This window comes from Patiria miniata, unplaced genomic scaffold (assembly GCF_015706575.1).
Source record: "Patiria miniata isolate m_02_andy unplaced genomic scaffold, ASM1570657v1 HiC_scaffold_21, whole genome shotgun sequence".
NCBI classification, from domain to species: Eukaryota; Metazoa; Echinodermata; class Asteroidea; order Valvatida; family Asterinidae; genus Patiria; species Patiria miniata.
In genome coordinates this window covers 7426136-7443453 of record NW_024037060.1, presented here as the reverse complement: position 1 = coordinate 7443453, position 17318 = coordinate 7426136, and the positions used below count along the sequence as shown (strand labels likewise).

The window sequence follows — 17318 nt, the reverse complement described above, 5'->3', positions numbered from 1 at the left end:
CTCCAAATCCATTTATTTCTGAAAATTGAAGCAAAAGCAAATGTTGTACATTCCCTTAAAAAAAAATTAAAAATCAAAAATCAAACGTACATTGATTCAAAGCAGTTCAAGCAACAATCAAGAGCAATCAATGCTGTACACTGTACATGTACAAATGAGTCAAGCGCCGCAATTTCTTTTAAACAAAACTTCACAAAAATCACCATTAATAGGGGAGATTATCTTGAATCTGAATATCTTCAACACACAAAATATTAATATTTAAAAATATTTTGAATACAGTAAATGTGCACAAGAATTATTATTATTGTTAAAACACCTTTCAGGGACAATGATCCTAAAAACTAATGCACTGCACTAATTTCAGCCCACTCCTATCCCTTCTGTCAATATTTTCCTTGCAAACTTTGATGGTCAAAGCATTTTTAGTGTACACTACAACGCAAAATACACGCAGGTCAGGCCGTGTCGAACACGGACCTCACATACTGTACACGTACATATAACTGTCACATGCATGCACAAACACATTGGGCCCATCCCAGCAGATCTAATTCCGTTTTTGCATCAGATTTGTACATGTATGTCTTGTTTTTGCATCAGACTTTTTGCATCAGACATGTATGCCCCACAAACACAAAAACCAAGAAACATTTTTAAAAATAAGAGCAACAGAAACTTACAACAACTTTGCTATCTGGTCTATTTCGTTGCTTTTATTTTCAAAATAGGATGATTTATTACTGTCTATCATCTGAAATGAAGTGTAAATGTTGCTCGGGGTTGAAGATGAGTCAGTGTATGTCCCGAGTCGAGTGAAAGATGGCTTGTTGAAAGAAATTGAAGTGGATTATTATCTTCAGGCATGCAGTATGCTGTACACATGTACTGGTACCACAGGCCGATAAATTATCTAAATTTACTACCATCATCTGAATCTCAAAATGTTGGGTGTTGAAACAGGAATTTATTGTTGAAGCCTGCTCTTTTTTTTTGCAAAGCACTGATGCAAAATTTCATCTCTTTTCCTCAATTCCAATAAAAGAGCGAGCCTCGGACTAGATTATAGCACCCTTGAATGAATGCCTCCGATGACACAGGATGAAGACGGGCAGGTCTTACTGAACACATACAATGAAATTACACAGATACGTGTGCACGGTTCATTACCTCTTCGTTTCCCTTCGGCCGACATTGACCCAATTGCCTTCTACACACCCACTGATCGCTGATCTCGCTACCAGCCCACCGAACCCCAATTTTTTATTCCTTTGAGATTTCGTCAAACCAAACCATTCTCTCTCTCTCTCTTCTATTCTGATGTGATTTAATTAAACCGCCGGCCGGCAGTCTGGCCCTGCAGCCCCAGTAGACTACCGCATATGTACAGTTTCAGCCCTGATTAATTGAAATGTTGCATTGATCGCCGAGACCAGTATACACAATGACCAATGCAGACGTACAATGTACGTACATGTGCACGAGCTTAGCAGCACACATGCCCAACTGCATACAAACATGTACAGGTACCGTACATGTACAATGGATAGTACATGTACATGCATCTCTTTACGTACATGTATCTGAGAAGTGACTGAGTATTCGACTGAGTTAAACTCAAAAGAAGAATTAAATTTATAAACAAGACTTTAAATTGTGATTGTAAATCAAGTCAATTAAAGGCCTGAACCATGTATTCATACTGTACAATTACAAATTTGAAGTCATGTGAATGTAAACATCTGAAAGAAAAATAAACATGTCTCAATAACATTCACAATTCAATGAATTTTGGTATTGTATTGTACATGTACAGAATTTGTCAACTTTAAATTAAAGAAATTCTTTAATGTTAAATTATGATTTGCCAAGAACTGTTCAAGTGCGCTGCATTATATAAGGGAACACTCAGCCGATTTTGCGCCCGATTTTCCGGACGCCACCGTTTTTGAATTTCGGACTAAATTTCATGACACTGAAATTGTTTCCAAAAGTTAAACAGCAAGCATAATACAGGTAAATGTAGCAGTACCGGTATTTAACTGAATGAATTTAAAGTTTGTCAACAAAGAGGTGTGGCAACACTGCATGAGGAAAAGCGAGTGAAACGTTGAAGTGCGCCACGTTAGGGGACTCCACTATATTTTCCGCTTAGTTGCCCCATCAAATTTGGGTCTTGTTGCTGAGGGTATAAGCACACATGTAGCATTATTTTTGTCAAACTCTATCTCACACATAGTCAAAGAGCATAAAACAGTTGTTTGTCAGAGTATCGAAAGCAAAGCGCTGGACAAACAGTGAACATATGGCACGGTCTGTGAAACACTCGAGACAGGCAAGAACAGGCTGCTACGGCCTGCAAGGAGAGTCTATACAGTCCCCTACTTAACGTTGACTCTGACATGATGATCAGTCCCAGCCAACATGGACTTGATGTTCTCAGCGAAAAAAAAATCAATAGGCACATGTTCCATTACATGAATTGGCATGTACAGGTACTGAGCTGCATGTTGAGGGCCTGACATTTCTTTTTCTGCCCTAGTAGCCTATAGTTCATGTCGCTGTGGTCGGACTAGATGGGGAAAAAAATCACTGACAGTACACATACACTGATACATGTGCATGGAAGTTGTACTTGTAAATTACATAAACAATTTACTCTATGCACATGTACTGTACATGTACATACAGGACCCAATTCAACAGTGCTGCTTAACAGTAAGCAGAAAAAGTTGTGCTATTTCATGGCATGGATGTGCTGACGGTCGCATGTGCATGGCGATTTTTATTGTTACGGAAAGTAATTTAAGAAATTCTTTCCTCTGAGGTACATTGTAAGTGTGCCTCTTGCTGTGCTAATTATTGCTTAACCACTGCACACATATCAAACTTCTCACAACTAAAATTAAGATCAAATTTCTGTGAAGTGAAAAGAGTTTCATTTAACGTTTCTCTGAAACAGTAAAAGTGATACAAATCAACTTCAGATTGCAAGGCACCACACGAATATCTAATTACTGTTTAACCACTGCATACATATCAAACTTCTCACAACTAAAACGAAAATTGAATTTCTGTGAAATGAAGAGAGTTTCATTTCACATAATTCCTTGAACCGGTAAAAGTGAACTAAATCAACTTCAGATTGTAAGGCACCACACGAATATCATCTTGAACTATAAATAGGACACACTTAATAGCGAAACTGTTAACTGATAGAAGCTGGACACTGATTTTCATTTCGGGGAACACTTACACTAGTATCCCTTTCCTCGTTTCTCACGAACTACGTGTTCAAATGCGTGCACATGACGCCTTTCTCTACTGAAGTAGAGCACTCTTACATGTATTTCCACAATGTACATGTAGATGTATGTGTACTGTGGATAACACAGGTATGGTACCGGTACATTGTACATGTAACTTTTAATCCAACACATGCACTCTCTATTGTTAATCCACTATTGCATCTAAGTGCTTTATCACTAAAAAAAAAATTATTTGTATGAATAATGTACCAGCACTTGGGTCATTTTATAGATTTTGGTCCACTTTTTTTTCCTGTCTCTGTTACATCTGACATATATGATTTCATAATTCTGATGCACTCCTTAATGCAGTCATCCTCCAAGAGTTAGTTTGTAAAGCACACTACCTACATGTACCCAACAATTAAAACATTGTTTGAAGTCATTCTTAAAACCCTAACTCCCTAGGCATTTTTGCTAGGATGTAACCTCAATCCTGCAAAACCCTCCAACTGCCTCCATGTGAAAATACATGTACATGTACATGTAGCATACAGCCTCAATCCTGCAAAATCCTCCGTTGTTTCTTGAATGTGGTCCTTGGAGGGGGTACCACTGCCTCAATCCTGCAAAATCCTCGGGCAATCACTGGCATCCTGTTGCCAGTGACATCCTGGAGCAATGCAGAGGATTTCAAGTACATGTACATGTATTATACATGTAGGCCTAAATTTATGCACGGCTTAGCATAAACAACACAAGGTCCAGCCCAAGACCTTGACACAGTGCATCCTCTGAAATCAGCCACACACTTTTGCCATATATATCCTAAATCCTGCAAAATCATCCTTTTTTCAAAGAGGATTTTGGAGGATCTCGGAAGGTTAGGGTTAATGATACTTGAATGGCGAATGACAAAGTACCAAGGAAATATGGGACAGGAAAAATGTCACATTTTGAACCTTAAATTTACAGAATGACCCAGATGCATTTATCATTATGCATTTATCGAAAGTGTACTTTCAAGGTGCATGGCTCGGTCTGCAAATGACCGAAATTAATTTTGTCCCCTCGTTTCATTTCTCAGCCAAGGGACCGTTCCACCTTTATAACAAGCTCCCGCCATCTCTACTTTGCTCCTAAAAGCAGGGTAACTTTATAACCATCGCCTGTCTCATTCTCGTGCTAAATTGCCCAGGCTATTTACCGAGTGCGTAATTCAAATAGCAAGATGCAGTTCAGAGATCGGTGACTCACTTATGTGGCAATACGATCCCAAGTATCGAAGGAAAGCAAAACTACAATTGCGCACGTACATGTACATGTACACATTCATTGATGTTGGCCCCTGGAGCATATTGGATTTTTCAGCATTCAGAATTTTTTTTAACCAAATATGGACTTTTTTTGAGAGATGACAGACGATTGAGAAATAAGAAACGTAGGTGACAAAGGAGATTTTGTTCGGCCGAACACTTAATGCACAATGCAGACATGCCGCAACCACAATGTGAACATCTTACTTCATTAGACTCGGTCAATCAGACCGCACACGCAAAAATGCAGATAGTCGACAGAGGGAACAGAAATGAAAACCACATTTTTTTTTTTTAACTCAGTGTCAAGGACTTGGCAGAAAGGCCCGAGTGTAAAAACATCCATTACTGGTACTTCTTTGTTGGTTGCACTTTTCTTTTTACAGTTGCTTTTAGATTGCTATCTCCAGCCACATTTATGTGATGGCTTTGTCAGAGAATGGCCTGAACAGCCCCAATTTTTTTTTTAACAAAAGATCGTGCGCAATGGATACCCTATAATCACACCAAAGCGTTGAGAAATTCTACCCTGATTTTGCCCCCCCCCCCTCGCCTGTTGGGACTGTTTTGTTGTATTTACTGGTGCTAACATGCAAGCATTTGTGAAAGCGTGTAGCAATGCCTCTAGACATGTAATCTTACGATCTTGAATTTCAGTACTGAGCGCAAGAGACCAAAAAAAATGTAATGTTTAAATGTGCATGCGAACTTGTGAAGAACTTGTCAAGTTTTTCATTCTGTGAAACTTTTATTTCGACCACATTGAAAGAAAGATTAGAATCAATGTCCACACCCACAAACAAAGAGTGAAGGTTCGTGATCTTACAGACAAGTAAAATGTATTGTATCAGCCATAAGTATGCATGTCAAAAAGGTTAGTAAAACAAGGTTTCAAAGTGGGTTGTTTGTCTTCAAATTTAGAGTGACATTGAACAACTATGCTTTTCCCCGCTTTTGTTTCACTCAGAAAAAAGGAATGAAGTGTATTTAACTTTACAATAAAACAAAGCTACATGTATGCATACATCTCCCCATTCTTCGAGTACATTGTGAAAGCGAAAGCAAGCTAAGGTGCTTGGGGTGAAAAGGCAAAACCTAACATAAAAAAATTTACAGCACACACTTGCGTATCACTGATTTCTAAGCTTTTGTTCTACAGAATATGATAACAGTTATAATTATTACCCTGGATTGGACATTTGGGAGACTTGTGCACAAAATTTTTCAAACTTAAATGTGCCCTAACCCAATATTCCCTTATTCTTTTTCCATGAATTTCGGTATGTTTACTAATTAGACCACGAGCAACAAATATAATCTAATTGTGACACTAAAATTTTGCCTCTAAAGGGGGCTGTGACATTAGGGAGACATGAAAATGTCTCCCTAATGACTGATGTCTCCCATTGTGCGAAGAAATTACGATGACATGTCTCCTTAATGGTACCTTTACACGTATATATTCATCAGTATAAATACAGCTTTGAAAATATACAGACTTCTTTAGGGGCAGCAGGTCACATTCAATACAATGTATGTGCCAGTGAAGTTTTTCATAATTCATGTCAATTTAATCGAACCAATCCACGTCTCTCTTGTGACGCGACATCAGCGAGCATGATGACTCAGGAACTAGCCCCCGAGGGCAATATGAAAGCATATTGACCGAGCGCTGGGGATCTCTAAGGGGAAATATGAAAGCATATTGACCCAACCCAGCAATCTCTGATCTATCATAACATATTAACCCATGAGACACGGCAGTGGCGAGTAAAAAAACCCTGACGACTTCATCATCTACAAAATCCGTCTTTGCCACGTAAGGTTTTGTAGACGGAAACGTAAATATTTTTATTCACTGAAAGGGTTCATTTCTGGCAGAATTTTGAGTGAATGCTGATGGAAGCGATTGCAAAGAAAACAAAAATACATTTCGAAGGAAAAAAATAAGCAGCTTTTTCATTAAACAGTCTGCTTAGTGGTGGATATATGCAAACATGTGTCCAATTTTATGCAAAGCACTATTAAGGATCAGAATACACAATGAACTTGAATGATTAGAAAATGTCCAAGTCAAGTTTGTGCATTATTTTGATCATTATTTTGATGTGTGTACAAATGTGCACAGCAAATTTTTGAATATTCAGAGTTTTTTTAACAACAAGCATTATGCATAGCCTATCACTATAATCAAACAGATGCAACTAAAGGGCAAAAAGTGCAGTGATTTTGACCCCTTAAAAATAGTACAGTATTTATTATTTTGCTTCGTATTTTCAGAATATCCTATGGCATAAGCTGTTTTAAAATTGAATTTCTCTCAACAATTCTTGTAAAGTGAGACAACCTTTACAAATAATACAAACCTTATCAGGAGAAGTTAGTGGTATATCTAAAAATGAAAACTTCAAATTTTACATTCACAATCACATACATGTGTACATGTACATTTACATGCATGTACATGTACGTGTATGTTAGTATGAACAGTTTTGAAGTGTGATAATTTAAACATGTGTGCACATGTTATTTCCCAGATGTACATGTCCATTGCTTTTTCCCGACAAAATCTACTATACATTATTTCGGCGAAGGAAAAAAACCGATATTAAACTAAAAATCATTGAAATACAGGCAAATGCAGACTGCAGTATTGAAAGCATTCATCCACTGACCATGCACTAAACTGATCAATGTCAAGGTTATTTGCGACCGAGGCCCGTCCCATTATAATATTGCATTACTGAGTAAATAAATAATCACCCACCATAAATAATTACATTGTAACTCAGCTGTCCGCAGTGTTAATTTGCCGCGGACCCAATGAGGCATTTATTGCAGGTGGGGGCATACGTGTTGACTAGTCCCTAGTCGTACGGACGGGATTGAGTGTTATATGGTATGGGAATTGGGCGATAAATTGTCTGAATTTGTTTTGAGATTTACGATTGCAGCATAATGATATAAATATCACTGTTAGAGTGGCGACGACCTTGGCCGGGGTGATTTAGGATCAATTCCAATCTGAAAGTTTATTTGTAAAACTCGCCCGCAGAACAGATAATGTATCAGTTGGCGAGAAAGTACAACAAAAAAATTATCATTTACATGGAGGATTTTTTTGCCAAATTTGAATGTACATGTAACTTAATCAGCTATAATAAAATGTAATTTTTTGGGGGATGATATACATGACACATTCATACACTGATTGTAACAATTCAGCATGTAATTTTTTGCAAGAAATATGGAAAGAGGTCAAGAAAATGCTGTGCATTACAGGGAAGTTAAAATGAAAAAATTGCTCAAGTTACTTCTTCATGTATCTTGTTTCAGTTCTTGCTTAAATTCCATATTTCACATTAAGTAAGGGTCTGAGGGTGCCATCACATGATATTTTCGGATGAATGCTTCATTTGAGGAACTGAGTTGAAGAAATATCTCTTTGCCAATATTTTAATTTCTAATTTGAAGTAATGTATTAAATACCCTGGCTCACTTCCACTTCCTTAATTAATAGTATGCTTACAGAATTGCCCTTAATTTTGCCTTTTCAGGCAAGTTCTTCAAAATAGTACTCATCTGTTCTCAGATGGGATCATCAGAAGATTCAAATTATACAGGAATGCGATGGCTGCGTTTGCTAAAATGTGGGAAAATGTTTTGAAAGAAAACTTTACACAGCCTCAATTTTCCTTTGACATACACAACAAGGTTACGGGTAAAGACTAAACATGAAACCATTTTTTTGACACTTTATTTCGGAATGTACAGGTAGGATTATCTGAAATAGAAAATAGACTATTTTGTTCAGAGAGTCATTAGCTCTGTGTTCACACCGAGAGTCAAAATGAATTCCGCTAACCCGACAATTCTGCATTTTCAGTCAATAATCAACAGCGTCTGGCTGCCCATCCCATTCGGACGTTCACTCTAATGTCGTTGCTAGCCGCTGACAATATGGTGCATAATATGTAATACCCGGGCGCAAAGCCAGCTGAATCACTATAAATTGCTGGCCAGTTTGCTCAATTCTAAACCACCGCTTCAGCCAGAATTGTCAATCTCAGAAATCTATGAGCAGATGTTCTGGGGGGGGGGGGGGAGAGAATGACATTTATGTGTACAGTACATTTCATAAATTTTCATGAATTTTAGTTTTACTGGTGAGTTCTTTTGGCTTTTCTATTCTTTACCACAAAAATTATGACATTATGAAGGACTGCAAATCTGATGGGTTTCTTTTTCTTCAACTGAATATGTGTGCAAGTCTAGGTTTCCGGCGTAATGAAATATAGGTTCCTAAAACAATACAATTATCTACTTTTTAAAAGGAAGTAATACAGATAAGGAAAGTGTCTCTGGTAAGACTGTTTAAGGGACTTCCCCTTTGAAACACCACAATGAAAATCTTGACTTCGCAGAGGAAATTCTATCAAATGAAAGACAAAAAAAATTTGAACAAATGAAATGTGTGTGTTGACTTTGGCTCTGATAAAAATCAGTGTTTAACATTTTGTCCTTACAAAAATATGCAAAACGATTCATTGAAGATTTATTGGAAGCAAGCATGTTGATTTAAATACAAACAAAACGTACTTAATATACATGTACATGTGTATGTATGTACCGGTATTTCAAATCAAAACCCCTCCTATGCAAACATGCCTTCTGTGCAAAGTCGTCCTTTCAGTCAAAATCAGTCAAGTGACTGTTTTTAGCGGTTGAGTGCTCCCTGCCCACATAAAGCAGGATTGACTGGCTGTGACTGTTTCTATAACTTGATACAGCTACATGTACATGTATGCTTTGACTGTACATGTACATTGTATGTAGCTGACTGGTAAGCCAGCTGTGCCTACCAGTTGCCTGCTTTTGTCTGTTGACTGAATTTGACTAGTCACAGCGCATGCTAAAAATATGATCTGACTGTTGGTGACTAGCCTGTGTACATGTAAAAGGCATGGCAGGGGAAAAGGATTGATTTTGTTGACTACATGTTTCTATGACTGTTCAGACAGCAGGAGGCTTTTATTAATTGCATTAATACTGGCTTAAACATGTATGCTGTGCTCAAATTTACACACACAAAAATGTTCCCTGAAACACTCGAAACTTACGATATCTGATTGGAACATACCCAATCCCAACCCAAACCTTTCCGCGAGTTTTGAATCACCAATCTGCAACTGAAGAGAGCCCAAACAGCAAGGCACGAAAGCATGCTATTGCTAACAAGAGGATTTGCGAACATAATCCTCTGCTCGCACCCTAGCTTAATCACACTTGATTACCCAACCTACAATAATCACTCAGTCTCTTATGTCCGTCCACTCTATAACTTTTAATCAGACATAACCGGGAAAGACTAATCCACGCTTAAAATCCAATTTAAGCCATACCGGTACAAGTCACTACAGAAGAAATGTCACTGAATGGGATAGTACCATCTTTTTTCCAAACCACATGCATGTATTAGCAGGTCCTCTACACATCAGGTAGCAGACCAGTAAATAAACTTCCATAGACCACAATGGTAAATGCTCCCACTCTAAAAATTCGGGAAAAATACTCACAACTCTCCAATGTATTCGAGACACACATCAAATTAAAGCTTATTTCATCATCTTTCATTTTCTTTTCAATTTTTGGGGGGTCAACTGATGACTTTTAGGAGAAATTTCCATCTGAAGATGATCACCCCTGAAAATAGTCCTGAAGCCCATCGCCATTTTGAAAAACGATGCCTACACTCCATTGCAAAATAGAGCGCTTTTAGGGTCCAAATTACAACCAAATTACACAGAACTGCAAGCTCCCAGTCCTGTGCACGGCTTCCACCCATATTTTTTACAAACCCTCAAGTTCATGGCCCACAGCATGCTCAAATACTGAAGATTTTGAGGGCATGCAAATCGTGATTTGGCCGGCGTAGGCAATTTCGGACCGATTTACTGGTCTGCACCCATCATGAAACAGCTTGCATGTCCCTGATGAGGTAAGACAGAACTGCAGGGAACAGCCATTTGCCTGTTGAAATCCATGCCCTTCACACTGCTCCAAGACCTTGAACATGGACCGATCCCTGACAACAAAACATCACAGAACAACGCCACCTTGAAAAATTCTGCCTCAACAGGTGCCCCAAGGTTTATTGACATTTGACAGGTACCGGTACTCCAGCGGGTCCCCATGTACATGCACATGTACAATGGGAGGGAGTACTACACGAGATATCATTTGCTCGTAATGGCTAATAAATACGCCACTGTTATCTCCACCTGACCCTGTGTAGCGATGGCAAAGGGCAGGCATTATCAGCAGTAGGCTATGTTGAAAGCCAGACAAATACACGCATCTGAGGTGTACATGTACAATGTACATGAACTTGCATTGAGCACGTTGAAGATCCCACTTCAAGTCTGAGAAAATGGTTTTATACAATGTGGGGCCTTTGTCATGTTGTTGTCATTGCGGATGTTGCTGTTGTTGTTGTTTTTGTCTCCAGCTCTTGGTAAAACAAGATGTATTTACTGCACCCTTCCAATCTTTGCAAGTATACGGGTACATGTAGTGCAACTGATATATGGTACATGGGCAATTCTCCATGGGAGAGCAAAAAATGTCAAAAATAAATATTTACATATTAAACCTTTTTTGTACTTTTTCCAGACCTCAATTAAATGGGGAATTCAGCTCAAAAAACGAAATTGAAAAAAAATACATATTTCTGGTAAAAACAGTGATTTTTGCAATTTATGATTAAAAACGTTCAGATTTGGTAAAAAAAAATAATTTTGTGTATGTATTACTTTCTGAATTATAGGGAAAAGATTTGATTTATTTTATGATGTTACAAGTTACTAACATTACTCAGGGTCATTAAAAAAAATCTAAAAATCTAAATATATATATATATATAGTGTAGGCCTTCATTTGAAAATGTCAAAATTAGCACGTAATTCCGTTACCGAAAAAATGGCAAAAGTTACTTATTTCACAAATTTTCTTGTTTTTTTTCTTCAAATCATGTATGTTGAGAAAAGACCCTACTATAAACATAAATGAAAAATAAAAACTTTAAAATAGTAATTTCTTGGCATTTTTCCAAGCGGTAACGGAATTACAAAACGGTAACGGAATTACGGTAACGGAATTACGCATGCACAAAGTATGCACACTTACTCCAGATTATGTACGTGTACATGACATTTTAAATAGGAGATTTGCATGTAACCTTGGACAATAACTTTAAATACTAAATTACTTGTTAAATCATTTCCCTCTTTAATTTGCTATTATTCAATTAAAAATAATCAGGTGTTCCATTGATATTTTTTACTTTTACTTTTTCTTTTTTACTATTTAGAAAATGCCAATAGTTGTTTAGATGCTTAAAAGGAAATATACAACATTTGCAAACATCAGAAAATAAAACTACCAAGTTTTTACGAAATACCTTACTAGGATGTTGGTAAATGACAGTCTAAAGCATCCTGTAAAATTATGGCACCTGGTGTGAAGTAATTTTCAAGAAAATGATATTTTGGTATACATTTCCAACGGTGGTCGGCCGACAACCGTTGGAAAAACCTAACTATTTTTCAACTACTGCTCCAACTTTACACTCTTTCCAGTCCAAATTTTGTTTGCTATTTGTTACATGTTCATGAACGGGTGCAGGCCAGCTAGTCTGGTTCCCTTACCCTCCAATTTTCTGGCATCTATAAATTGATCCAATTTACCTTTAGTGGAGTCAAGGAACCAGACTACTTGAATAGTTATGTTTTTCTTGGTTTTTCCAGCATTTTCGAACGCAAAACTTCAAACATGTCGGTGTAACAATATTTGATCTATTATACTAACCCCTCAAATAGTTCATTTCTGAAAATTACAGCAAAAGCTAATGATGTACATTCCCTTTAAATATGTGTTCCCAAAGCCGTTGTCTGGTACCCACAGAAAATATATTCCACAACAAGTATATGAAAGTTGAGTACCAGACTGTACTTGTACTTCTACTTGGCATAACTTAACATCTTCCCTTGCTCAGAGATCCCAACCAGTGCAGTTTTATTGTATTTTCCACGATAAACTAGTAAAATACGATAATACAATTGTTCATAGTAAAATTTGATTTTCGGTAAAAAAAAATATACATTGCTAACAGGCAATGCAGCCATCACCAGACTGCTTTCATTTGACCTTGACCTTTGACCTAAAAAATGAAGCCCAGACATGTTTAGGCCTACATTTACATTTTGATCTGCTAATTTTCACTTAGCTGTCCCCTTGTGGCATTTTATAAACTTCTAAAATTTGTATTGTGATGAGTTTATGTTAAATTCAATGTTAATGTATTGCATTTACCTATTACATGTAAACCTATGGCGTAATTCCGTTACCGCCCAGGCGTAATTCCGTTACCGTGATTAAAATGCAAATTATGAAAAGAGTGATTATTTTTTCAACTTTGTTCTGCATTGTAGTTAACAACACCCCTGAACTCTACAAATAACAGGTAGTGTCCAATTTTAAAATTTCAAAACTTCAGAGAGTTTTATTAATTTAAGCGAGAACTCAAATATGCTTGTCCTCCGTCCGTAATTCCGTTACCGATATTAAGCTCCGCCCCTTAAAGGGTAATCTTGTGGGATTTTTTTTTTTTAGCGGTCAATCAATTCTACTGGGTCTTGGCTCCCTTTCCATGTTTAGATAAGTTGCCTAGCATAGAACATATTTTCTTGGGAAAGAATAATCCTTGACAAAGTGACAAAATTCCGTAATTCCGTTACCAAAGAATTGCCCAAATGGTACATGTACACGACATACTATGTACATGTACATGTACATTGTACAACAAGCTACATGTGTACAAACTTTGGCACATGATTGCTTTCAGTATTCACATTTGTATCCTATTATAAATATTAACCCTAACTCCCTGGGCAATATTGCCAGGATGCAACATCAGTCCTGCAATATCCTCCAACTGCCTCCATGTAAAACTAGCATACAGCCTCAATCCTGCAAAATCCTCCAACTGCTACCATGTAAAACTTGCGTACAGCCTCATCCTGCAAAATCCTCTGTTATTTCTTGAATGTACTGTGGTCTTTGGAGGAGTGACCACTGCCTCAATCCTAGAAAAAATCCTCCAGCAATCACTGCCAGAGCCAGTGACATCCAGGAGCAGTGCGGAGGACTTCAAGTATAATCTAGGCCTAAATTTATGCATGGCTGAGCGTAAACAACACAAGGTCCGGCCCAAGACCTTGACACAGTGCATCCTCCAAAATCAGCCTCCCATATTTGCCATATAGCCTCAATCCTGCAAAACCCTCCATTTTGCAAAGAGCATTTTGGAAGGTTGCGGTTAAAAACTCTAGCTACTACTTCGCATGTCAACCTTATAATTTAATTAAAAAAATATTTTACTTGGTGTACTGCAAGTACCGGTATAACTTTAGTAATCCTTTCAACACAAATGAAAGGGAAATTTGATACAGCTCGGAAAAGTTATTCTCGTTTTGTACTTGTAAATTTTGTAAATAAAAACAGACAGAAACAAAGTTATTATGTTGGACATAAATCACCACATTACAAAAACAATTTCTGGCACCTCGGACAAAAAGCTTGTATGACTAATAGCAAACAATTCAAGGCAAGAACCGGTTACAACGCATACAATGAAAGTAACCATCAAGTTTAGTGGACCAATTTAAATCCCCGAAATATGAAACTACTAGGGAGGGGATGTGTTAAAGCTGCAGCCAGACCAGGTGTTATTATAACAAGTTGATTGTGCAGGAACCACAGCACAGAGCAAATATGTTCAACCGCCAAAGCAAACCACAGTTGGTATTTGGCGACCACAATAAAAATATGGTTTTTTTAACCTATTTCCAATCCAAATACCACAACTGGCAAACCACTGTAATCTTGGTTTGATGATTTTACTTCAATGGACTGTGGTTTACTCCTACTGTGGTTTTCTGGTACAAAATGAAAGTGAACTTGTGAAAAAAAACTTGTGATTTACAAAAAAATATCATTGCAGCAGTATTTAGTCACTGTATTTTCTAACCAAAAAAAAAAATTATACACAAAAAAAAGGGAAATGGATTTATTTTAGGCTTTTCCTCAATTCTTTCTTTTTGTAGGTGAATATCAGTTTCAGATGTAGATTTGAAAAAGTTTATTTGGAGAACAAGCCAATAAGCTAAATATTACTTGTCGAAAGAGATATTACTTGTTTGTGTACAAAGTTATGAGAATTATAGTATTTTTCACACAGCTGATAATTTGCACTAAAATACATGATGTTAGAGTACATGTGAGTAATGATAGGGGTCCTTCCTTTAAACTCGAGGTCCATTTGTGCGTCCGTGTTCCCGGTACATCTGATCTATGATTTTGTAACTTCAGGACACACTCTTTAAAGCTATAGTCCATCATTTGCAGCCATCCGAAAAAGTAACTGGCGTAATTATTGTTGAAAAACATACTTGGTTGAAAGATAGTAAGGGGACTAAACTCCCTGTGAAATTAATCTTTCTGGCAAGCTATCATTTTTAAGTAATCAACGAAAGAAGGCCTTTCCAACGGTGCGTCTTAAGATGCACAGTAGGAACATTTAAATTAGTAGTTCGTTTTGTTATTCGACGCAATGCGCGCAAGCATTGGCACGAAGCACAGGCGCGCGCGGTTGCTATAATTCGTTGGATCAGTGCGCGACATCGCGTAAAGCTGCAATTCAAAACATGATTCAGCAATTTTTGATTTGAAATTGAGATCCTACCGGTGGAATGCTGCTTTTCTCGGAATAGACAGCTGAAGCTGAGCTGAAACTTCATCAGGTTAGTTGTTCAGTATCCGTCATTAGATTTTGAACACTTTTGTTGCTTCAAACGAACAAAAATGCACAAATTACAAATGATGGACTAATAATGCCTTCTATCTCATGTAAAGCAACATACATGTTCCTTACTGCCAAACAAATACAAAATTAGTTTGAAGTCAATTTTAATCATATGTGCTTGCATGGCAAATTGCAAAGGTCGGGAGTAATTTAACAGAGACACAAAAACGAATGTCACACTTTTGGATCAAAAATTTATGGCATGACCAATGGACATTTTCACTTAAAAATAGTCTTCCGGTGAAGAATTCATCATGTATGCTTGTGAATAATTGATAAGGTACAATGTACATTATGAATGTGTTGTCAGGTTGTGTGTGTGTATTGTCGGCAAACTAAACCTGGCGGTCGCGACAAGACACCTTACCGTAGTTGATCTCGCTGTAACATCTCGTCTTCCTCAGCTGCTTATTCCGCTTCTTCCTGCGAAAGCTCATGGTAAGGGCCGAAGGTTGGTGAGGCATGCAGCCAAGAAATAAAAATGTTAAAATTTTTTACAACTGCTATAACCAGTCGCTGGGCTTCAAAGCTCCATTCGTGTCCGCTGACGCTCGGTTAACGTGATTAACCCGCCCCTTTGGCAGTGAACGCCGGCCACGATACGCTTGTCCATTCAGAAATCGCAAGCAGGTGTCAATGAGGCATGTAAGACTGGTATGGAGTATGTGCCGTAGCGCAGCTAGCACCCCGTCGTAAGATGTAACCAACACATATGCTCAAGACTTCAAGTGCTAATAAACATCTTGATCGTCATCCTGGTGGGGCTGCACGCTGAGGTCCAATGTGTAACCCTTGAATTCTCCAGAGACTAATGGGAGGATTCATCCCCGTACCTCCGTGATTATGCTGATTGCAGCTGCCTGCATGTAAACCACACGCATCCAATAATGCACATGTGTGGTGAATGGGCTCGGCACACTGAGGAACACAGTGACAGAGTGTTCGTTCCTCTATGGACGCACTGTGTGTCATTCAGCCGAGGTGGGCTTGTAGTTATGACAGTGCAACCTCTGGCTGGCTAGTGTAAACATTCCCTACAGATCCACACACAGTGCAGGATTCCTTCATTTGAATAGGACTGCAGGGGTCCACAGTGTCAGATATCCTTTGTGTCTCCCCGTGTCTATTGTTGCAATTATTACATTAAAGTTTGGTCGTAAAGACGGCCGCCGATTCCATAAAAGGATCCCCCTTGACCTTAAATGGAAGAGGCCAAATCATTAAATCAAAGGGACTGGCTTTTAGGCCCATATTGATCTGAAGTATTTAAAGGTCCATGTACGTGTTACATGTACATGTACATGTTCAACCATAGTTGTTATCAGGTGATACACTGTGAAGTACCTGTGTACATTACCGGTCTTCCTTAATGATACAAATGAGTCATATTTGTTACATGTAAGTGCGGCTGACAAGTGTGCATAATGTGTGGCTACCGTACCTTGTTATGTTCCCATTCGTTAAACACACCGTGCATTGTGCATGCTAATTTTCTTGGGTTTACTGAAAGATGTTTAAAGGTCTACAGAGTGAATTTGTCAATGGAATCACACACTGTACCCCGCATATACACGAATTCGAAAGTAAGAAATTCTTTTGGTTTTCTTCCATTTTTAATTTTTTTTATTAGAGTGCCATATTTGTTTGTGCGCAGAATAAACATAAACTTCCCCATTAAATTAATAAATGATATTTAATAATATAAAACTCATAAACATAGAAAAACTTCACAGAGGCATACATGTAAACCGTATCCTTTTGAAATTTAAAGAAAATCTTGCCAGAGTTTCATACTCATAGTATACATGTACAAGTGCATATTAATACATGTCT

At 37.8% G+C, this 17318-nt stretch overlaps 1 protein-coding gene across 1 annotated transcript in view; it reads right to left on the bottom strand.

Annotated features, from left to right (window-relative positions):
• The window catches only part of LOC119729633 (arf-GAP with GTPase, ANK repeat and PH domain-containing protein 1-like), a 44593-nt gene extending 28476 nt beyond the window's left edge, over positions 1–16117 (bottom strand). Inside the window, exon 1 of the mRNA XM_038202281.1 lies at positions 15853–16117. Coding sequence (XP_038058209.1) covers positions 15853–15949 — 97 coding nt within the window. The 5' untranslated portion in view covers positions 15950–16117. The remainder of the gene's footprint in view (positions 1–15852) is intronic.
• Between the last annotated feature and the right edge of the window lie 1201 nt (positions 16118–17318).